This window comes from Branchiostoma belcheri, unplaced genomic scaffold (assembly GCF_001625305.1).
Source record: "Branchiostoma belcheri isolate BF01 breed outbred unplaced genomic scaffold, Haploidv18h27 scaffold148, whole genome shotgun sequence".
Classification (NCBI taxonomy): Eukaryota; Metazoa; Chordata; class Leptocardii; order Amphioxiformes; family Branchiostomatidae; genus Branchiostoma; species Branchiostoma belcheri.
The window spans coordinates 640,352-663,410 of record NW_017802913.1 but is presented as its reverse complement, the minus strand read 5'-3'; the positions used below and the strand labels follow the sequence as shown (position 1 = coordinate 663,410).

Below are 23,059 nucleotides of genomic sequence, written 5' to 3'. Positions count from 1 at the left end.
AGCCTTACCTGGTCCACAGATAAAAGAACCATACCAATATCACCTGTAAGGAGCCTTACCTGGTCCACAGATAAAAAAACAATGCCAATATCACCTGCAAGGAGCCTTACCTGGTCCCAGATGAAAGGACCATGCCAATATCACCTGTACGGAGCCTTACCTGGTCCACAGATAAAAAACACTGCCAATATCACCTGCATGGAGCCTTACCTGGTCCCAGATGAAAGGACCATGCCAATATCACCTGTACGGAGCCTTACCTGGTCCACGTTACTGTACCCTCTAGTGGACCCTGGCATGTTATCTTTCTATTTGGCCGATTTCTACTCTTTCCAGCCGCCACCCTAAGCTTGATAGAGACTAAGAAGGGACACGCAATTTCAACGACTGCACAATGCAAAATTACGCACGTCGTACTGCAATGTAAACAAGAAGGTTAAATACAAATTTACAAGATTTTAAACCTCCTTGAATATAACGTTAGCCATATAACCAATATGATGTTTGGCGGTAGATCCCCTCCTAAAATCCACTCAAATATTATCTGTGTGGTGCCTTTCCTGGTCCCCCGAGCTTATAGCCACAGAAATGCAGTAAATTTAGTTGTAAAAGCTGACGTTTTTGCACCTAAAATCGCGGCAAAGACGTCGGTAGCCCTCCCCACACTAGCGAAACCGCGATTGCATGCGAAACTATTGCACCCCGTTACTGTTTTTGATCGACCAATGGGATTGTGTCGATTATATAGCATTGACCAATAGGAGTGTGGCTCTTCCACCGTGGCTGACCGAACTGGGGAGACGACTGCAATACCTCTTGCGGGACAGGAAGGTGCGATGCCGTGACCCGGAAGTACTACCCAGCCGGGATGGGGTCAGGAGGTCTAGTCTCGCTACCTGATTACCCAACAAATGTACACGGTTGTCTAACTAAGGAAAAAACAATTACGTCATGTTCTTTGAGCATGTATCATTTACAATGTTTCCGAAAATAAATTTAGCTACATAAAGGAAGTACCAAGTAAGAATTTACACAAGTAATGTAGCTCTAATGCACAACAAATCGCTTTCACCATGAATACAAACAAAACTGTGTGACTACATCTGTTTATTTATTCATTTCAAATGCAAACAACACAATACAAAGACTTACAGGCAGCAACAGCTGATAAATGTAAGACTACATCTGTTACATTTTCCATTGTTAACTTGTATCTCGTTGCAAGGTACTATAATTGTTGGCTCGCTTGTTAGCGAGTAAACCCCCCTTATAAGGCTAACAGCACACCAATGTTTACAATAAGTAAAAAAGAAGCAGCGAAGATCAGACAGTAAAGTTTGCTCAACTCACATCGCAAGTGGCTCTTTTTAAAGTTGAAAAGTTCTGTCTTTAAAAAAAATTTTGTCTCAAAACTTACATACTCCAATCAGTATCTCTACTGCATTGCAATCTCTACTCTGACATAGTATGATATATAAATCTTCCAGAAACAGTATTAAAATGAAGGATCTAACGTGTTCATGCTGGATTCTGGTAAAACTAAGTGTGGAACCGGTTGCACAAGTGTGATATAGAAAAGGACTACAGCCACAGGGATTATTTTTATTTAAACCTTTTTTTTTTTCAAAATGTTTCCTGGACCTTCAAAGTGTTTGGTTAGTGGAGTGCATTCAACATAATGGAAACCTTTGAGAGAAGATCAAGTGTTCAAAATCCAACAGATCTCACAAAGGTCTTTTAGCGAGGAGCTATGATCTCTCTATGGTCTTTTAGTGATCTCGAAGACCAATTATTTCTTTTTTGCCATTCAACTCTGTTAAAATGTGGATTTTACAAATGTGGTTTCCTCATTTAGGTACGTAGAATTTAGCTGCGAGGCAGTTGGTCCTGTGCCATAAGATAAATTTCTAGCATCCAATGATTCAGCGATGGCCCGATACTGACTCTGCCCATTCAGATCACGACCACTGGCCATTACAGTAGCTGTGTTGTAATGACAATTTTGCTGTGAGGCAATGGGGCCTGTTCCATAACATGGATGCCTTGTATCCAAGGGTTCACTGATGGCCTGATACTGACCCTGCCCTGTCTGATCATGACCACTGGTCATTACAGTTGCTGTTGTGTACTGAGAATTTAGCTGGGAGGCAGTCGCTTCTGTGGCATAAGATGCATTTCTACCATCAAATAATTCAGTGACTGTCTGAGACTGACCAAGCCCTGTCTGATCATCGCTACTGGCAACATTTGTAGATACATACAGAAGATTTGGATTTAATGCAGCTAGTATTTGATCATGGGATAGATTTCCAACTTTCAGAGACTGAATGTTAGCCTGAAATTGCCCCTGCCCTGTCTGATTATGACCACTGGTCATTACAGTAGCTGTGGTGTTTGTGGTGGATGCAGTGTTGGCCTGAGACTGACCCTGCCCTGCCTGAACATGATGGTTATTAGTATCGTCATATTGGTAATAATGATCACTTGTCATTACTGTAACTGTGGTGTTTGTGTTGGATTCAGTGATGGTCTGGGACTGACACTGTCTTGTCTTAACACGGGGTTTGTCAATATCCTCATACTGGTGATCATCACAACTGGCCATCACAGTAGCTGCGTTGTTTGTGTTGGATTCAGTGTTGGCCTGAGACTGACCCTGCCCTGTCTGATCATGACCACTGGCCACTACAGTATGCATACCGTTGCTGCCACCAACAACATTGGGATTTGGGCCTAAGTGAGGATCCCTCGTGCTCATCTTGTAGTACCAAATTGTGAGAATGGCGATGCCCATCAGGACAATCCCAGCTACTGAACCACAGACTGAGCTAATGGGAACAGCTAGGAGAAAACTGGGGGCAGATTCTGGCTTGTCTGAAATGATTGCAAGGGGTGGAGTGGATGTTACTATTGTATTTCTTGTATTGCCTGCAGAATGTGCTTTTAGGTCAGTATTGCGTGTAAAGAACCGCTGATAGCGAGAAGGGGCGATAGTATTAACACTTACTAATAGGTTCACATGGGCCTGCGTGGTATATATCGAGCCTACAAGATATGCTGTTGGGCTAGCATTGTTTTCTGTGTTGCTAACTGAAGATGTTGACACTGCAGATGAGGTTTGGATATAAACAGACAGTGTCGGTACGGTTGTCTCTTCACATATCATTTCTTCAGGATTGACATTTATAAGCTTCTGTCCCCGGAATTTAACGGGTTGGGTACATATTATCTGGTCTTTAAATGACGGAAACGTATTGATATTTAGCCTGAAAGAAGCCATTCTACAGTCACATCGCCAAGGGTTCTCGGCTAGTGTTACGGTACGAATAGATGGTAACAAGCCAAAAGCTGAAGGGGGAATGGCAGACAACATGTTTTTCCGAAGGTACAAAGTTTGAAGCTGGGGCAGACTCTCAAAAGCTTTAGAATGGATGGTAGTTATCCGATTGAAGAACAGATTTAACAGTTGTAGTCGGGGTAAATTTGAAAATGTACCTGCCTGTATAATTTTAATCTGGCTGGAGCGCAGATTCAACTCTTGTAGCTGAGGTAGATTTGCAAGTGCACCAGGCTGAATCTCTGTTATCTGGTTGCCGGAAAGGCACAAATATTGTAGCCTGATTAGATTTACAAATGTACCAGCGTAGATGTTTGGTATCTTGTTAAAGAACAGTCTCAACTTTTTTAAAGAGCGTAGATTTGCAAATGCACCAGGCTGAATCATTGTTATCTGATTGTTGCGCAGATCCAACTCTTTTAGTAGAGACAGATTTGCAAACACTCCTGCGTGAATCTTTCTTATTTGGTTGCGGAACAGATTCAACAATGAGAGCGAGGGTAATTTTGCAAATGCACCAGGGTGGATCTCTGTTATCTTGTTCTGATACAGAAACAACTTTTTGATTTTTTGTAGATTTAAAAATGCACCAGGCTGAAGTTCTGATATCTGGTTTAAACAGAGACTCAGCACTTGGAGTTCGGGTAGATTTGCAAATGTGCCAGATTGGATTTTTGTTATCTGGTTGCTGGACAGGTCCAACGATTGAAGGCGGGTTAGATTTGCAAATGCACCTGTCTGAATCTTTGTTATCTGGTTTCGGGGCAGGCAAAACGTCCTCAAATTTGTATACCTCAGCACTAGTGACCGGTTTACAGATGAAATAAAATTATCTCCTAAATGCAAACCAGAGATGGATGTAGGGAGGTTCTGAGGGATGCTGGTGAGGCCCACTCTGTTGCACCAGCAGCCTGACGATGGTTTACAGCTGCAGACAACTTCTGGCATGCTGGGCTCCTTCAGGATGATGAGAAGGAAAATCAGCACGTGTCGCAGCTTTCTTCCCATGGTGCTGTGGCACCTAAAAATCAGAAAGCTCTTTGTCAGGACAAGCAAAACTTACACCTTGGGTATAAAAACAATTCATGACTGACCACCCAACATGACAAGACACCTGTAAGAACAAAACCTTGCTTCACAAAGGAGAGAAAATGTGGACAAAAATTGCCCTCCTAGCGCTTTGTTTCAATTGAGACCTTTCGCTAAATTTATTAGTTTACAGTATATAATGTCTATCGCAAAACATGCCGAAAGGCTACCGATAATTGCAAGTAAGGCTACCGACAATTGAGATCGAGGTGATAAAATGTAAGACGTGTTAGTGTCTAAGTGTATTTCTGCTCCTGTGTACTGCTGTGTAGAAGTACACGTGCTTCAGTCGTGATTCCTTTATAGTGTGGAGCAAAAAGTTTTAAACGGCTGTAATCTTAATGAAATTCTGCTGATTGTCTGAAACAGACTGTTTGAATATGGATATCAGGATTATTTACAGGTTTTGCTGACGCTTTTTGATTCTGTTTACAAACAAGAAAATTAGAAGCGGGATAAGAAAATCAACACTTAACTGCCTATTTCAGTAATTTTAAAATGTCATTAAAGGACTTTGTTTTGCAGTGTTGCCTGCATAATACGGATGTATAAAAACCCCTGTAAGTTGTAGACAAATGACAGCTGCGACAGTGGCTACAAGCCCATTGTCTAAAGCCTTGTAAAACAGAAACTTTATTTACAACAGGTAAAGAAAAACAGACTGTGGCCTGGCAGGGTGCCTTATACTAGTATATGGTCATTTTTATGGTTCTGGAAGAATCTGAGTAGGACATAACCAAATGAAAATATCAGGATGTAGCTTCCCCAACCCCTCAGAGCTAACTTAAGCTGCAAGCAAATAATGATATCAAGAATCTGATAAACATTTTCTGAGGCTTCTCTGGTAGCTATTTATCCATACCAAATGTAAGAAAACGTCTTTCATCGCAACATCTGCTTGGAGAAAGACACGCTAATTAAGCTATAACAAACTGTCTACACCACAGATTGTACCCTGAACGTGTGTTCACGCTGATCAAAACATACCTGTAAAGTCAGTCAGAATAGTACTTTGTAAAAGAACTCGGGTAGAACGCCCCTGGCACTGGTATAGTTGCTGCTGTTCTTGCAGGGTGTGTCAGCCTCCTTCTGTAGCTGATCCGCAATGGCGTGTGACAAACAACCCAGGATCGGTCTTAGGTAAATGGTGGAGTTAATTGTCTGAAGCTGGCTATTTGAATAACATTAACATTTATGAGGGGCACATACAATGGCTATGTTTTCACGTTAATATAGGCCTAACATTTAACAGTCTATTGTAATCGGCCAGAAAATAGTTTATAAAAAATCATATCATACGTTTAGTTTATTTTGTATGAACGACAAACTTGGGAATATGCAGAATTTACTATGGTTCACAGAGTGCCTGCAAGTTACGTCTGTCTTACGGAAAAGGGCACGGGCCCCCATGAATGTTTAATATCTTATATTCTAATGAAAGTTCATCTGGGACTGAAACGACATGAAGTCTTCTATGATCGTAAACATGTTCTCTGGCCACATTTCAGACCCTTAGAAGTAGGGGGCAAAAGCCCAAAATGTGAATTTCTGTCTGCAAGTAGCAAATAAAATTTTCATATTTTTTGTACAATTTCAAAGTGGTTGTAACTGTTATGTCAAAATGTGAGGTGGCACATCATAAATATGCCAAAGCTAACCGTGGTTGTCTGCTTCGGTACACGTGTGAAAACTTTATTTAGTTGAAAACTCATGACACGTGTGTGTGTGTGGGGGGGGGTCATGTTAGAGGTGGTCGCTTAGGTTTTGTGAAATTTGTGGTGTGAGATAAAACACATGTTATGTCGTTTGGATTTAACAACAAGGCTCCCAGAGCCAGAGCCCAGAATGCTCCACATTAGTCTTAAACGGCTAAAACAATAAATCCATTTAAAGGCCTTTAATGTGAATGACTAAAACTTATCCACTAAACTATTGTCTTACTGCTGGTATCATGTAGTACATTGTGTCTTGTGTCTTAGAGTAAAAGTGTTTTGTGTTTTTGTGTTTTGTCTTGTGTAAAAGAGTCACAAGCATCCGTGAAACTCTCACGACCAGATGATGATGATGTGTCTTAGATCAAATATCATTATAAATTCACACGTTTATGTTGAAATCCTTTATTCATAAAAAGATCATTTATTAACTAGAAAGGCCAATATTTGCTTTGGAGCAAATATAGCGATGGGTTCACCACATTTTACCACATGGCAGGGAAAGAATGAGAAACACAAGGGAAAACAATGCTTTACATTGATATAACTATAGTATGAAGTAACATACAACTAAGACTACAACAGTTGGATAGCTATTCCCTACATTATTGGTTAGGATTGCATAATGCAAACTGTTGATTTTCAAGATAAAAAGAAGCGTTCATAGCCCGCATTCCAATGCTGGAGCAGGAAAGCTTAAAATACCTACCAAAACACTTGAATACAGACATACTGTCAGTATGGCATGGCTCTGTGCAGGTGTAAATGAAGTTAAGCCAGTTAAATCCCAACAGCCAATCAGCAAGGAGAATAGAGGAAAGCTGCATGCCTATTGGTTGATGCCTTGCATGCCATTGTGATGACTCATGTCCAAATGTGGTAAACACTGCACACTTACACAGTAATACATTAGCTATTACACAGCCAAAAAACTCAAATAAAACCATTCTAAAAGCCTGTATCACAATAATTTAAAAAACGCCTAGGGGTATTTGCCCACTGTACCTCCATACCAAATTTCAGGACCTTAGGCCCTAAAATGAAGAAGCTGAATCCATTTAAAGATATGGCAGGAGGAGAAGGAGAAGGAGAAGAAGAAACATCAGAAAAAGCAATATGGTTTCACCACACCACTTCGTGGTGTGGTGAACCCATAAAAAGCGGTGCAGATGCAAATTATTGGCAGGCAAATCAACCGTAACCAGCTTTTTGCCTACCACTTGCTGACTGTGACGTCATGGCAGTCTGTGGTAATGGCTCAGACCCTAATACTATCTTCTCAAATAAAAATAAAAAATACTGAGTTCAGTCAAAAGATGTAATTCAGTAAACAGAAGATATGGGTTCGCACTTCGTCAAGGGAACTTAAACTGGAAATCGTAATTACAAAATGTACATTCATAGAAACCTAATGCTAACCTAAGCGCTGTACAACATATTAACACTAATTACAGGAAAAATAGAGTTGTTAGCATTTGATGCATGTTAGACCTAGTACACTTAAGACAAAAATATAAGTTATATTTTGTATTGGCTTTAAAAGCTAACAAGGAAAAGATAAAGAGTCAACAAGCCAAAAACAACAAAATAAAGGCAACAATAATTAACGAAATGAACACTGTATAACGCAAACTATAAATATAATAAGTAAAAGGGGATTACCTTTCAAAGTAAAAAGCAACATGAATAACAGAGACTAATAACCAAACAGTTTTGCTATTATCATAGTCTTCCTGTGAACTTCCTACACTGCTATTATCACATCCAACCTGTAGGCTTTCTCGCCTCCATGCAGTGTCTTTGCACATCTTGTACAAAAAGGTTCTCAGATTGTCTCATAACTTGTGGTGCTAAACAGCAAGCCAGTTTTCAGTTCTTCTGGGTTTCACCAGTGTGAGTCCGCATGTGAGTCTTCTGATCATTCAGCCGACTGAACTGCCTACCACACTCCTCACATCTGTAGGGTTTCTCTCCAGTATGAGTTCGCATGTGAATCTTCAGACTACCTAGCTGACTGAACTGCCTACCACACTCCTCACACATGTAGGGTTTCTCCCCAGTGTGCGTCCGCATGTGAATCTTTAGATGACCTAGCCGACTGAATTGCCTTCTGCACTCCCCACATGTGTACGGTTTCTCACCAGTGTGAGTTCGCATGTGTGTCTTCAGATCATCCAGCCGACTGAACTGCCTACTGCATTCCCCACACCTGTATGGTTTCTCACCTGTGTGAGCCCGGATGTGTGTCTTCAGATTACCCAGCCGACTAAATGGCCAGCTGCATTCCCCACACATGTAGGGTTTGTCCCCTGTGTGGGTCTGCATGTGTTTCTTTAGATTTCCGAGCTCAATAAATTGCCTGCTGCATTCCTCACACCTGTAGGGTTTCTCCCCAGTGTGAGTCCGCATATGTATCTTCATACTACCGAGCTGACTGAACTGCTTGCCACACCCCTCACACATGTAGGGTTTCTCCCCTGTGTGGGTCCGCATGTGTCTCTTCAGACTACCTTGCTGACTGAACTGCCTGCCGCACTCCTCACACTTGTAGGGTTTCTCTCCTGTGTGAGTTAGCATGTGTGTCCTAAGAATGCTAAGACAACTGAACTGCTTGCCACACTCCTCACACCTGAACACTTTCACATCTTTGTCCTGCCTACCAGTTTCCTCTCCAGACTGCTCACAGCTTTCTCCTTGCCAGATTAAATCATAGTTAGCAGAACCCCCTGCTGATCCTTGTTGCCCGGTGGAAACAGTGTTGGCAGAACCCCCTGCTGATCCTCTTTGCCAGGTGGAAACGGTGTTAGCAGAACCTCCTGCTGATCCTCTTTGCCAGGTGAAAACGGTGTTAGCAGAACCTCCTGCTGATCCTCTTTGCCAGGTTTGAACGGTGTTGGCAGAACCCCTTGCTGATCCTCGATGCCAGGTGGAAACAGTGTTGGCAGAACCCCTTGCTGATCCTCTCATGACATCATCCAAATCTTCCATGCTGCCTGTTGTTGCCATGCCAACGAGAGCTGGATCAACCTCTGTAAAAATGAACAAGTGACCTATATAACATCTCAGATTCTGAAATATGTACAGTTAATCAGTAGTATACTGTAGCACTGTACTACTGTATAGTATTGGGTGTATAAACAAATGTTCATTTTCTGTAAAAGTTACTAAGGCCACAGCAAGTAACTTATTTGGATGACATCCTCCACAGACTCCAAATCTAATGCGAGCAGGCGAATAAAAAACAAGGCGGGCGAAAATAACAAGATTCCTACATTTTCAAATTTTGACATCATAAACCTTGTTAAGAACTGATACCTATATTGTGCTAATTTTACTGCCAACTATTACAACATCCATTTCTCACTGAAACAACTTTGAAAAAAAGTTTTCAATACTTGTACAAATCCAGGTTTTTCATTCAGTGGAACATCACATTTACACAGCCATCATCAAACATAAAAGGCAGAAAATACATCACTGCATCAAAGACAAAACTTAAGTCATAGCCTTGTCTTGTCTCCTGTCTTCATATTTATCTGCTATCCACGTTCTGGCATGGCAACAGACATCTTTGCCCATTTTCAGCTCACTGTCAGAAGGCAATAATTTTTTTGTCCAAAATCAGGCGAAAATTAATGCACGTACTGATGTCATCCATAGAAACTGAAAAACAGAAGATGGGTAAATAGTGAGGCTGTATTTGCTGTATGTTGTTACTGATGCTATGCAGGGTCTTTGACTTTGAGAGTAATATTGCAACAGTTAGTGAACTGTCCCTTGGCTTTTATAATTTTCATGCAAGGTGTGAGCTTCGGCTTATTGTTGACGTGCAACTGCCAATGATACCAAAGTGCCATAAGTCGAAGTCAAGAAATGTTTCTAGTCTAATTCCCTGTTTTTCGCTATGAGATTCAAAGTTCACCACACCCTCAGATCATTAATGAACCGTCCCGTTGTTTTCACACTCTCCCATCTGGCATCATGGAATCTAGATGTGAGTGTGTGGCTCGTGTTGGTGTTTACAGTATACTAAGTATCAGCCTAGTCTTAGATTTACTCTTAAAGTTTCCTCATCACCAACACGGTTGAACGCCAGAATACCTAAATAACAACGAATTCTGTTTCCGGTTCCTCAAATTGCACACTGGATTACCAGAATATTTTTGCTAACTTTTAATGCGACACACAACATTATCTCGTAACCCCTTACCGGTCCTCACACTGTTTACGTCATAAACTTTCAGGCTCCTAACTTCGATATACAGTAATAATTTGATAGCCAAGCATAATTTCAGACGTAGAATCTAGAAATTTGTCATATAATTCCACACCCACACTACTCCATTTCTTTGGCCAGCTGCATTGGAACAAGGAGAATTTGATCACATACAATTTGTATTTGAATCTCCTTGACTGAAATAACAGCACGGCTCAGACCACACACACACTGGCCCAAACGCACGCCCGGCCGCCAAACAACCGTTGTTTGTCAACTCTACAAACCTTTGAATACCAACTACATGCCGACTTTTCCTACCTGGAAGTTAGTTGATACACAGTCCGGGCCGAGTCGCCTGTTGAATCACTGCAAAACTCCTCCAAAGACGGAAAACTGCTCAAGATGCCGCGTCCTTCCGGGACAGGAGGTCGCGATGCCGTGACCCGGAAGTACTACCCCGGCCTGAGGTCAAGTCTAGTTACCTGACTACCCAACGAATGTACAACGGCCTTATAGGGTAAAGCCACTAGTAGTCACAGGCCTGTGTTTTAGGTCATGAAAAATATGTATTGACAAGGTAATCTACCTTCTAGATTTTCCATTCAGTTCATAATTTGGATGTGGAATCGTTTTTACTCTTGTATAAAAGCCTTGTTCGTCCCCATCTCGAATATGCGAGCGTCACTTGGAGTCCAAAAACAAAGAATGATCAGGACTCTCTGGAGAGAGTGCAGCGTAGGGCAACGAAAGGGGTCTGCACTACAAGTACCAGGTACAAAAATCAAATGAACCCAGGTCCAACTTCTTCCCTGCAAGAACCAACTGTCACCAGCCACAGTACTGAACAGCAGCTCAGTAAATGTATTTAAGACCAAGTTGGCTATAGAGTGGAAGGACCACCCTGATAGATATGGATACGTCTTCTCCTACTAAATGCCCAAACTGTCTACACCACGAAGACGGCCTCATTACCCAGTAAGGGTACCTAATGGCCTGGATTCAGGTGAATATTCAGGTGAATAATAGAAACACACAAGATTCAAGATTACATGATTACCTAACAAATGTACACATGCCTTTGAGCAAATACCAGTAATCTGGCTTGTCGATAAAAACTAAAATAAAGAATATCCGTAACATTAAATTATTAGTTTTAAAATCTCCAATGAACGTTTCCCAGGAAAAAATACTTTAATTTCCATTAAGTTTTAATTTTAGATTTTAGTTTTACAATGCATATCTAGACTTAAAGTAGGCCCAGTGCAGGGCCGAGGCTACCTGCTTCCCTTAAAAGAATAAAGGGAAAAGTTCAAACATCAACGTCTAAAACGGATTCAGTAAAATTCAAAATTCACAGAGTACGCACCAATAACTTGACTAAGATTTATTTTCATGTAATCTCCATATCAAGACCCTGATACCTTCCATTTGAAAAAGAATATCTCCTAAAATAAAATACAACACCAGACTGAATTGAAAGTATACGTAGTAAAAAGATATAATTCAGAAAATAGAAAATATGGACACACAGACACTTTGTCTAGGAAACTTCAACAGGAAAACGAAACTAGTACATCCCTACAAACCTAACGCAAACTCAAGTGTACAATCACTTCCCGAGGTCAGTTACTAGTTATGTACATCGTCTAATCGATACCATCAAAGTTAATGCGATAAAAACAATAACAGTTAGGTACGGCTAACCCAACCGAACAACAATGTAAGAAAAGTACCTAAGACTAAGAGAACAATACTGCACAGCATATTAAGTCTTATTACAGGTAAACTAATATTGTTAGCATTCGCTGCATGTTAGTAAACTTCTCTCAAAAAATGTAAGCCATATTTTGTAACAGTTCTAAATGTAAACATAAGTCAACTTACAACACAAAAAAATAGTCAATATGCTAAAAACTAACATAGCAAAATATGTCCCTGGATCACTAATTTTCTAGTGGAACATTTGGCATTTTATTCAACCCTGACAAAGAAGACTATGTCAAAAATTAGGGATGTATCCAAAACAAAGATATTATATATGCCAAAATAAAGGCAACAATAAATGGAAAAATGAACACTATACATCATGTGTAACTAATAAGTAAAGGTATGTATACAATCTAAAGGAATCATCTACTTCTCCCTTCAATGCAGGAATTAAAAGAGATAATGGAAACCAAACAATTTGCTAAATTACTGATATCATACTAATGATAGTCTTCTAGTGAACTTACTATAATGCTATCATCACATCAAACCTGTAGGCTTTCTCGCCTCCATGCAGTGTCTTTGCACATCTTACACAAAACAAGGTTCTCAGATTGCGCGTCAAATTGTCTTATAACGACACTTTGATGCTTAACAGCATGCCAGTCTTTACTCCTGTAGGGTTTCTCCCCTGTGAGTTTGCATGTGCCTCTTCAGACAATTTGGGTGTCCAAACTGCCTGCTGCACTCCTCACATCTGCAGGGTTTCTCTCCTGTATGAGTCCGCATGTGCTTCTTCAGACTACCCGGCTCACTAAACTGCCTGCTGCACTCCTCCAGCTGTAGGGTTTCTCACCAGTGTGAGTCCGCATGTGCCTCTTCAGACTACCCAGCTCAGTGAACTGCCTGCTGCACTCCTCACACATGTAGGGTTTCTCCCCTGTGTGAGTACGCATGTGAGTCTTCAGATGACCCAGCCGACTGAACTGCCTGCCGCACTCCTCACACCTGTAGGGTTTCTCACCAGTGTGAGTCCGCATGTGTTTCTTCAGACTTCCAAGCTCACTGAACTGCCTGCTGCAATCCTCACACCTGTAGGGTTTCTCTCCAGTGTGAGTCCGCATGTGAGTCTTCAGATCACCCGGCTCACTAAACTGCCTGCTGCACTCCTCCAGCTGTAGGGTTTCTCACCAGTGTGAGTCCGCATGTGCCTCTTCAGACTACCCAGCTCAGTGAACTGCCTGCTGCACTCCTCACACATGTAGGGTTTCTCTCCAGTGTGAGTCCGCATGTGAGTCTTCAGATCACCCAGCCGACTGAACTGCTTGCCACACTCCTCACACCTGTAGGGTTTCTCTCCAGTGTGAGTCCGCATGTGAGTCTTCAGATCACCCGGCTCACTAAACTGCCTGCTGCACTCCTCCAGCTGTAGGGTTTCTCACCAGTGTGAGTCCGCATGTGCCTCTTCAGACTACCCAGCTCAGTGAACTGCCTGCTGCACTCCTCACACATGTAGGGTTTCTCTCCAGTGTGAGTCCGCATGTGAGTCTTCAGATCACCCAGCCGACTGAACTGCTTGCCACACTCCTCACACCTGTAGGGTTTCTCTCTAGTGTGAGTCCGAATGTGGGTCTTTAGATGACCAAGCGAACTGAACTGGCCGCCACACTCCTCACACCTGTAGGGTTTCTCCCCTGTGTGAGTCCGCATGTGAGTCTTCAGATAACCCAGCCGACTGAACTGCCTGCTGCACTCCTCACACCTGTAGGGTTTCTCCCCTGTGTGAGTCCGCATGTGTGTCTTCAGGCTATATAGATGACGGAACTGCCTTCCACACTCCTCACAATTGTAGGGTTTCTCACCTGTGTGAGTCTGTATATGTGTCTTCAGATTACTCAGCTGACTGAACTGTCTGCTGCACTCCTCACACCTGTAGGGTTTCTTATCTGTGTGAGTCCGCAGGTGTTTCTTCAGACTACCCAGCTCACCAAACTGCCTGCTGCACTCCTCACATTTGTAGGGTTTCTCACCAGTGTGAGTCCGCATGTGTCTCTTCAGAATTCCAAGCTCACTAAACTGCCTCCTGCACTCCTCACATCTGTAGGGTTTCTCACCTGTGTGAGTTCTGATGTGCTTCTTTAGATCACCCAGCTGACTAAACTGCACGCTGCACTCCCCACACATGTAGGGTTTCTCCCCAGTGTGAGTCCGCATGTGGGTCTTCAGATGATCCAGCTGACTGAACTGTCTGCTGCACTCCTCACATTTGTAGGGTTTCTCCCCAGTGTGACTTCGCATGTGTCTCTTTAAAAGACTGAGACGACCAAACTGCTTGGCACACTCCTCACATCTCAACACTTTCACACCTTTGTCCTGCCTCCAAGTTTCCTCTCCAGACTCCTCACAACTTCCTCCTTGCCAGGTGGAAACGGTGTCGGCAGAACCCCCTGCTGATCCTCCTTGCCAGGTGGGAACGGTGTCGACAGAGCCCCCTGCCGATCCTCCTTTACAGGTGGAAACGGTGTTGGCAGAACCCCCTGCCGATCCTCTCATGACGTCATCCATACCTTCTATGCTGCCTGTTGTTGCCATGTCAACGAGAGCTGGGTCAACCTCTGCAAAAAAAAAATGAAACAACCGATCTATAAAACACACTGAAATATATTTGCATTTGTAGTTGAGTAGTACCGGTACTACGTATTATAACTTGAGTAGTATCGGGCTTCAAGTTACAATGTAAAGTAGAGTAAAGTATAGTTAACAACTGATAATCGTGAACTGTCCCTTGGCTTTCATGTTTTTCATGCAAGGGCTTCGACTTATTTTTGATATGCAACGGTTTGTAAGCGTTTTGTAATCCAGGTACTAGTATATATATTTTGTTTTGCAACCGTACCTCAGGCGCGTACGGATACTCAACTGCCAGTAGTGAACAAATGCTTTGGTGTGTTTCGCCAAGTCCCCCTATCATCAATGGACCGTCCCGTTGTTTTCACACTCTCCCGTCTGGCGTCGTCACATTATAAATTCCAGATGCGAGAATTAGGCGGGGCTCACGTAGGGGTTTACCGTATACTCATACTGTAATTAGATTAACGCTTTCCTCATCACCAACACCAGAATCCCTTCATAACTGTGAATTTTGTATTCAGTCCGTAAAATTGCACACTGGATTACTACAATATGTTTGCTAATTTATAATGCGACACACAACATAGTCTCGTAACCCCTCACCGACCCCCTCCCTGTTTATGTTATCAACTTCCCCGGCGCGGCGACAGCTCCTTTGTTTATAGTTTGAGAGCCAAACATTCAAATGTAAATTCCAGACATTTCTCAGACAATGTCACATCCACATAACGACGTATCTTTGCGCAGTCAATTAATTTAGTCGGGGGAAGATCACGGACAAGCCATTATGGCTTTTTATCTTTCCCTGCATATCCTATTTTGTTTTATGTTCATTTGTTCATTTTATTGTTCTATATGCAAATAAACAAACAAAAACAAACAAAAAAAAAAAAACAAATTCCGCGAAAAGCCAGCATGTGCCGGCTAGCGCTTGTCGCTAAGTACTGCGGCACAATACCAACTTTGTATTCCTGTGGTTTTGTAGCATTTTTATTTTTGGCCGGCCGGAATTTCTTTTTATTCGCTCGCGCGCACTTGTTTGGGGGTCTTCAGAGGATGTCATCCATAGAATCAAGTCGTTGTGGCCTAATCGGGAATAATTTGTGACAGGTCAAAACTCTTCAGAAGCCACCGACCTATGTTTTATGTCCTGGAAAGAGTGTTGGAAAATATATATTCACAGGGCATATGAATATACCGATAACGCTTAACGTTGAATTTGAGCGGGACGGCAACGATTAACGGTGAATTAAAATAGCCCATATCGGTTAACGGAAAAGGCATGCAGGCCCTCTTCTGTGGATACTTCACTCTAATTTTGGATCACTACCACTCGAGCCATGTTCTTTGCTTGTCAAAAAGCCATCCATCAACGTTGGTCAATTCTTTCTACAATTAATAGTAGTAATAATTTAAACTCCATTGCTTTCACCATAAAACCTGTACTCCCACACATCTAAACTGTGCATACCTGCATGAGGGCCTGCAAGGCGGGGGGTGGGGTGGTGGTGATTCAATTATTACGTTAAGTTTCAGAGCTGATTACTACTTTACAATTTGCGGCTAATGTCGAATTACGTTGATTTTTGCGGAGGCTGCCTACGAATTACGAAGTCTAAAACGGCCTGATTACGCCTTACGAAAAAGGGTTTGCAGGCCCTACTGCATTAGAGATCTGTCAAACACACTGTTTTTCAAAGCAGATATATGTAACCCGGCAGATATTAAACGCTACATGTCCTGAATTCTGGATTGTCTTGATATTTGGTTGGTGGGTCGGTCTTGATGAGATCGAGACATAAAAATGATTAGATTTTGGGCCTCCTAGCGACTTGTTATGGTACTGCGGAACTGCCGGTTTTGGTATCTCCAGATCTGGACATGCTAGGGTCGCGAATTTAAGGTAGTACATACATGTACCTCTTGTACTCAGTATATATACCTCTTGTACCGGTTAACAGATCATTATGATATTTGGTTTGTCGGTAGTTTAAATGATACTTTACATAAATAGATGACTATTATACAAATGATCATGAGGAATGTACATACATTTGCTACCTTCCATGCTGCTCCTCCATAATGCTATAAGCTTGTGACATGTGTAATTAAGAACGGGAGGAACATTGCCAGATGTTGATTACATATATGCTGAAATTTAACTCAAATTTGGTTCATAATCAGATATTGATTACATATATGCTGAAATTTAACTCAAATTTGGTTCGATTCGTATAGAAAGGTAGGCGTGGCCTAAATCTTGTAAGACTGCACCCGAACTTCAGCCAAACCTGGTCGGCTGGTGTCGAACCTTGTCGGCTGGTGCTCAGGAACAAATCTGGCGGAAGGTCGTGAAAGTGTGTCATACTTGCCGCATTTGAAGGTGAACATCAATAAACATAATTCATACAAACCACAGTGTGTGATTTGTCTACCAATGAAGACCACCTTAAATTATTGAATGATCAGCAGGACATATAAGGGGGCCCGCATGCCCTTTTCCGTGGAGCGTAATAGGCCACTTTAATTAATTCTACATTGAGCGTAATTGGCGAATTTTGCGTAGAGCGTAATTCGCATTTTAATTCTACGTAATGCGTTGTAGCCACGTGGAATTTATCGTAAAGCGTATTGGCTACTGTAGCGTAATACGTAGCGAGTTCTCAAAATTCGAATTCAGCATAGAGCGTTGTCGGGACCTCCCCATACAGGCCCTCGTATATTACAGTTTACTGTAGCGAAGATGCCGCGAATACTGAGCGCTGAGTATTGTACAGCACTTTAATAGGCAGAACGTCACATCGAAGGTCTAGGAAGGCCCATAGGTACACTTAGCATTTTTTATTCCACTTTGTATTTTCTATGGGTACTTTGTATTTTCTATGGGTACTTGTTTTTTTCTGTGGGTACTTTGTATTTTCTATGGGTACTTTGTATTTTCTATGGGCACTTTGTATTTTCTATGGGCACTTTGTATTTTCTATGGGCACTTTGTATTTTCTATGGGCACTTTGTATTTTCTATGGGCACTTTGTATTTTCTATGGGTACTTGTTTTTTTCTGTGTGTACTTCGCGAAGTTTTTTTGGTGGCTGGCGAAGCGACATTCATTTTGCTTTGATGTGGATGCTCCCATTTTTATTATGGCGGTATATTTCTATTTACCATTCTAGGCAACTAAATTTATTTTAAACCTATTAAAACATAATATACTTTACACTTTGAGAAAATTTTGTTTGTTTTGCATGCAATGTTCCACACGTTTATTAATTAGGAGTATCAAATAGTGATTATTACATCCTGGCATAGATTATGTTAATGTAGACACAGGACCATACTATTTTCGGGGGTGCTAGGACATATTGTTCAGACTTCCGTCAACATTTCCGTAGCGATATATGGTAAATCACTTCCTCGCTGAATGTTAATTACTCCTTTGTATTAAAAAAAGCCCGTAATCTAAAGCGAGGATTCATTGCCAATGTTGGGGAAAAATTGCATTGCGGTTTGCTGCCCTCCTACCAACCGCGAACGTTCATCACATGCAGTTTACGTAGGAAATATGGACAGTATGCCGTTTCAGTAAATAACCTGACATCTAAAATTGTTGAAATATTCACAGAAACTCAAATTACACTCTAGGTTGACCGTCTAATCGTGTGGTAAGCTACATGTGTGCTGTAGTGACATGAATTGGCACTTTTGTGGGGAGGGGGGCGTCCCAACAAAGGTCAACGACCTCCATGGCTTACGGCCTATGTTTCACGCTTTTGCACTTCATAAATGAACAATTTTAGATGTCAGGTTATTTACTGAAACCAAGGAGGTTGAATACAATACTTGTATTTAACCTCCTTGCTGAAACGGCATATTGTCCATATTTCCTACGTAAACTGCATGTGATGAACGTTCGCGGTTGGAAGGAGGGCAGCAAACCGCAATGCAATTTTTTCCCAACATTGGCAATGAACCCTCGCTTTAGATTACGGGTCTTTTTTAATACAAAGGAGTAATTAACATTCAGCGAGGAAGTGATTTTACCATATATCGCTACGGAAATGTTGACGGAAGTCTGAACAATATGTCCTAGCACCCCCGAAAATAGTATGGTCCTGTGTCTACATTAACATAATCTATGCCAGGATGTAATAATCACTATTTGATACTCCTAATTAATAAACGTGTGGAACATTGCATGCAAAACAACAAAATTTTCTCAAAGTGTAAAGTATATTATGTTTTAATAGGTTTAAAATAAATTTAGTTGCCTAGAATGGTAAATAGAAATATACCGCCATAATAAAAATGGGAGACATCCACATCAAAGCAAAATGAATGTCGCTTCGCCAGCCACCAAAAAAACTTCGCGAAGTACACACAGAAAAAAACAAGTACCCATAGAAAATACAAAGTGCCCATAGAAAATACAAAGTGCCCATAGAAAATACAAAGTGCCCATAGAAAATACAAAGTGCCCATAGAAAATACAAAGTACCCATAGAAAATACAAAGTACCCATAGAAAATACAAAGTGGAATAAAAAATGCTAAGTGTACCTATGGGCCTTCGTAATAGGTCGTATTCGCGTTTTATAGTTTTCCAATGTTGTGTCGAAAAAAAAAAACGTACCGTCTGCAACGGGCAAAATTTTGATACAAGTTCGTTTCCCACACATCCAGCAGAAACCGTGATTTCGCGTAGGCGCAGTACGTTCTGCTGACGTGCTCGATACAGATACAAAAGTCCTAATCACCCCCTCCCACGATAACAAATGTACTGTCCCTTCCGGTGCTGATGAGATGAGAGCCCGCGCGCGTAACAAATGAATTCAATAGCCTCCGCAGACTCTATGGTTGCGGTGATTAATTTGCCCTTATTGTGTCGCTCTTGTTTTTTATAATATACTAAAGGCTTTCTGATTGTCTGATAGCTTTCTGTGACAGCTACAAACCTCGTAGCAATAAAGAAACGCACGTAAAGAGGACAGGAAGCAGCAAGGCCCAACAGAAGCGTCGTTTCCACGGAGCCTGATTTGGAGACTACAGTGCGCGAGGGCGTGGCCACCGGTCACCTTTTCGTGGGAGAGAAGGTGACATTTGTCGTGTTTTCCCATGGAGGTTTAAAATCCCTGGTTTCCACGGTCTGCTCGCGGTTTCTACAGCTTCTCCACCCCTTACCTACCGCCGTTTGGGCAGCAGTCAGACAGTTGGTGTTCCTGAATAGAGCATTATGAAGGACGAGACGATCAACCTTGTGTTCCACGCCAAGACGATGAAGGAAAACAACATGGTGGAGGAGGATGGCGGCTCAGACAGCATCCCTGCCGCCGTGCAGGCCTTTCTCTGGAGACTGACCAGGTCGGACATTAAATGTCTCTCTCGTTTTGTACGGTTCATATAGACACTTATGCTCATGTTTTATGTGTTGGCATTATTTAAGTAATCACATATTTCGCAACAAGTGAATTGTCAACCTGTTGATTTTCATCACATCTGTTACAATCCAAAGAAAAAACAAGAACAACAAAACCTAGTATTTTTAGTACAATTGAACCCCAATATTTCATAACATGGTCATTATAGAGTCTTACAGGGTAAGATAACTGTATTTCTAAGATATTGTCGTAACAGATTTTACGTATAGTTGCTGTGCAAATGGTAATGTGGTTACATGTAAATTTTTTTGGTTGGGTTTGTGGAAAACGTAGTCCAGCGTGGAAGCCGGAAAAAGCAGTCCATTCCGGTCTGTGTGGAAAAAAGTGACAATATTCTTTAAGTGGCAGCAGCTGCAATTTTTGTGCGGGGGGAGAGCAACAGGATGAAAATTCCAGGCTCATTTCTGGCTAGAGCATTCTTCTTGGCAGCCACTTAGGCCTCGTTCATGATTCAAAATGTATTCCAGTTTGGCCACGATCCAAATCGAAACGGAATATATTTTTGCGTCCGTGATTCAAAACTTGCACCCACACTGGAAACTGTTTCACACCTCCAATTGACTTGCATTTCATATGTTTATCACAATTTCTTTGAACATTTCCTGGAAACCTGGCTCGTAAGGCGGAGAGTTTACGCCTATTTGGGCGAGTGGTCGCTCGTTCCCGACTCATGTCCTCCCCATAGGCTGTGCCCCGGACACATCTGGCGCAAACCCCCACGGTCCGCCGCCCCAACGCCCCCGTTGGGCTACCACTCACCCTCACGCCCAGGGTAGGTTCTGGTGCACACCATCCAGTTTCCTCTGGATCTCCTGATTACCCCAAGTCAATATCGGACCTCCCGTTTCCTTAGTCGACCAGTAGTTAGAACTCAATGTCAAGATTGTATAATTCAAGTAGAATTTTCCGCAGTACAAGCCACTGCGCCGCGAACTATGGCCGACTGTCGCCCCCACATACCCAGGTGTACAGCATCGAACCAGAACGATTCACATCTGCGCGTTTATGATTACAATTCTACGAAAGCGAATCCTTATGTATCGTTTTAGACCACCTCGCGAGGTGGTTCAAAATCCGACGGAACCTGAATGGAGCGTTTATGTTCCCAAATGAATCAATTTATATTTTAAAGTCGAATTGATTCGCAACAGATATCGAATAATGAACAGGGCCTTAAATGTACAAGTAGGTCTGAAAAAAAGGCAATTTTTGCCACTATATCGATTCTCTCCTACCACTGAATGATGAATGGCCAATTTCCCATGGTGTCTAGCCTGGTGTCAATGTCAAGATTTACATTCAACTACACATGAAAGCGTCAGACCACTTTTTCCATCCCCAATTCAGTCCAGACTGGACCGTTTTTTCCACCAACCTGTGAAAATAGAGGTGCCATTAATTGTTTTCATCTCAGACTCAGGAAGACAATAATAATTATTATTAGAGGATTGTGACAATATTCAGCATTTGGCTATTTCTTGGCATCACAAAGGTCAAGATCACTCAGTTTGGGGCCTCCTGGTGACTTACCTTGATACTGCAGGCAGAATTGTCTGTTCTTCACACTTTTTGAAATTTTATAAGGCCACACCATCTTAATTTTATGGATGACATCTGCGGGCACATTGATTTTTGCCAGCCCTCTTACAGAGACTCTGACCTGGCTCTAGTCCTGGGTAGTCCATGGTAGTTAGCAACAATACAGAGCTGATGGTAACTGTGGAGGATGGCATCCAGGGTGCCGAAGCTCGACGACTCAAGAACTACAGTGCTGATTCATATATTCGTCAAAAAGCCAGCATGTGCCGGCTTGTTGTGTACATGTATGTCGCTATTCACTGCCGCAAATTCACAATACCAGATTTGTATTCCTTTTGGTTTTTTTAGCATCTTTATTTTTAGCCAGAATTTTTTTATTCGCCCGTGCTCACTAGTTTGGGGGTCTTCAGAGGATGTCATCCATAAGTCAGTGTGGCCTTACATATTGATTCCATCCCAAAGATGTAATTTTACATGTCAGGATTCCTTTTTGATGCACGTTGTAATGAATGATTATTTCTGAAGACAGCATGTCAGATGAAATTTAAATCCATGTACAATTCTTTTTCAGTCCCTTTGTACAGTCCAAGCTCACCAAACAATATGAGGGTTCTTGTGTGGTAAGTATAAATGTATGTTTTTTTTTTAATTGTCAGTTTTATAACCAAAAGCGTTCAGTAGTCTGTCCACTGAATTGCACCAGTGATGTCCTGGCTCCAGCAAAACATAATAATATATTATTAATGATTTGATGACTCAAAAAAAAAAGCAATAGAAATCAACATGTTGAGTTTGAAGTGTCAGTTACTATACTAACAGTACTAAGGTTTGAACATTCTTTGATAAGTGTATATTTTACTTACTTGTACACCAAAGGTTGAACAATCATTTCGTGAGCAATCTACATTGTACATGTTTAATAAACTGATGTTTATCTTCTATCTCATAGAATGGACAACACCTCTGGTCTTGGGGAGTTACTATATATAGTATATGATATCTTTCGATTTCTACAATTCAATTTATTTATGACAGTCACTGCAGATTCTTATCTAGTTTGCGATTTCAGAAAGGTTTCTTGTGACTGTGTAATATTTGGAAATTTTTTAATTGCTTTTAATAAGCGGTCTGATACTGTAGTTAAATATATTTGTTATTATTAGGTTGCATAATGGCCAAATGTTTGCCAGTAGGTCATGAGTTCCATCCACTGTTCAGCAAAAGGGGACATGCTCAGATTTGTGACACAGGTTTTTCAGGTGGAGAAAAGCATAATTTTCACAAAGCTTAACATAATTTTTATTACTAAAGGCCTCACCATTTGGTTTGTTAATTAGAGCAATACTATTAGCATTAGCGAACTAAAATAACATGCAAAAAATTGTCAACTTT

The 23,059-nt window shown here is 41.6% G+C and overlaps 3 protein-coding genes across 3 annotated transcripts in view; 1 reads left to right on the top strand and 2 right to left on the bottom strand.

The window, feature by feature from the left end:
• Nucleotides 1–1,944: 1,944 nt before the first annotated feature.
• LOC109465104 (leucine-rich repeat-containing protein let-4-like) lies at nt 1,945–4,345 on the bottom strand (the record flags this gene model as incomplete). Its single annotated transcript, XM_019762246.1, has 6 exons — nt 4,154–4,345; nt 3,933–4,081; nt 3,088–3,617; nt 2,417–2,874; nt 2,201–2,335; nt 1,945–2,140 (listed from the first exon to the last, which is right to left on the bottom strand). Coding segments are annotated over exons 1-6 (1,660 nt in total), but the record flags the coding sequence as incomplete, so codon positions are not given.
• A 3,452-nt stretch (nt 4,346–7,797) lies between these two features.
• On the bottom strand, nt 7,798–14,674 carry LOC109465107 (zinc finger protein 260-like). The gene is made up of 5 exons (XM_019762249.1): nt 14,599–14,674; nt 13,575–14,511; nt 13,306–13,407; nt 12,921–13,222; nt 7,798–8,699 (listed from the first exon to the last, which is right to left on the bottom strand). Exons 1-5 carry the CDS (start codon nt 14,654–14,656, stop codon nt 8,008–8,010), a joined length of 2,091 nt encoding a protein of 696 aa, XP_019617808.1. The 5' UTR covers nt 14,657–14,674; the 3' UTR covers nt 7,798–8,007.
• Nucleotides 14,675–19,749: 5,075 nt separating this feature from the next.
• LOC109465102 (protein unc-80 homolog) overlaps nt 19,750–23,059 on the top strand; it is a 61,022-nt gene continuing 57,712 nt past the window's right edge. The window contains exons 1-2 of the mRNA XM_019762242.1: nt 19,750–20,051; nt 22,239–22,287. Coding sequence (XP_019617801.1) covers nt 19,924–20,051; nt 22,239–22,287 — 177 coding nt within the window. The 5' untranslated portion in view covers nt 19,750–19,923. The remainder of the gene's footprint in view (nt 20,052–22,238; nt 22,288–23,059) is intronic.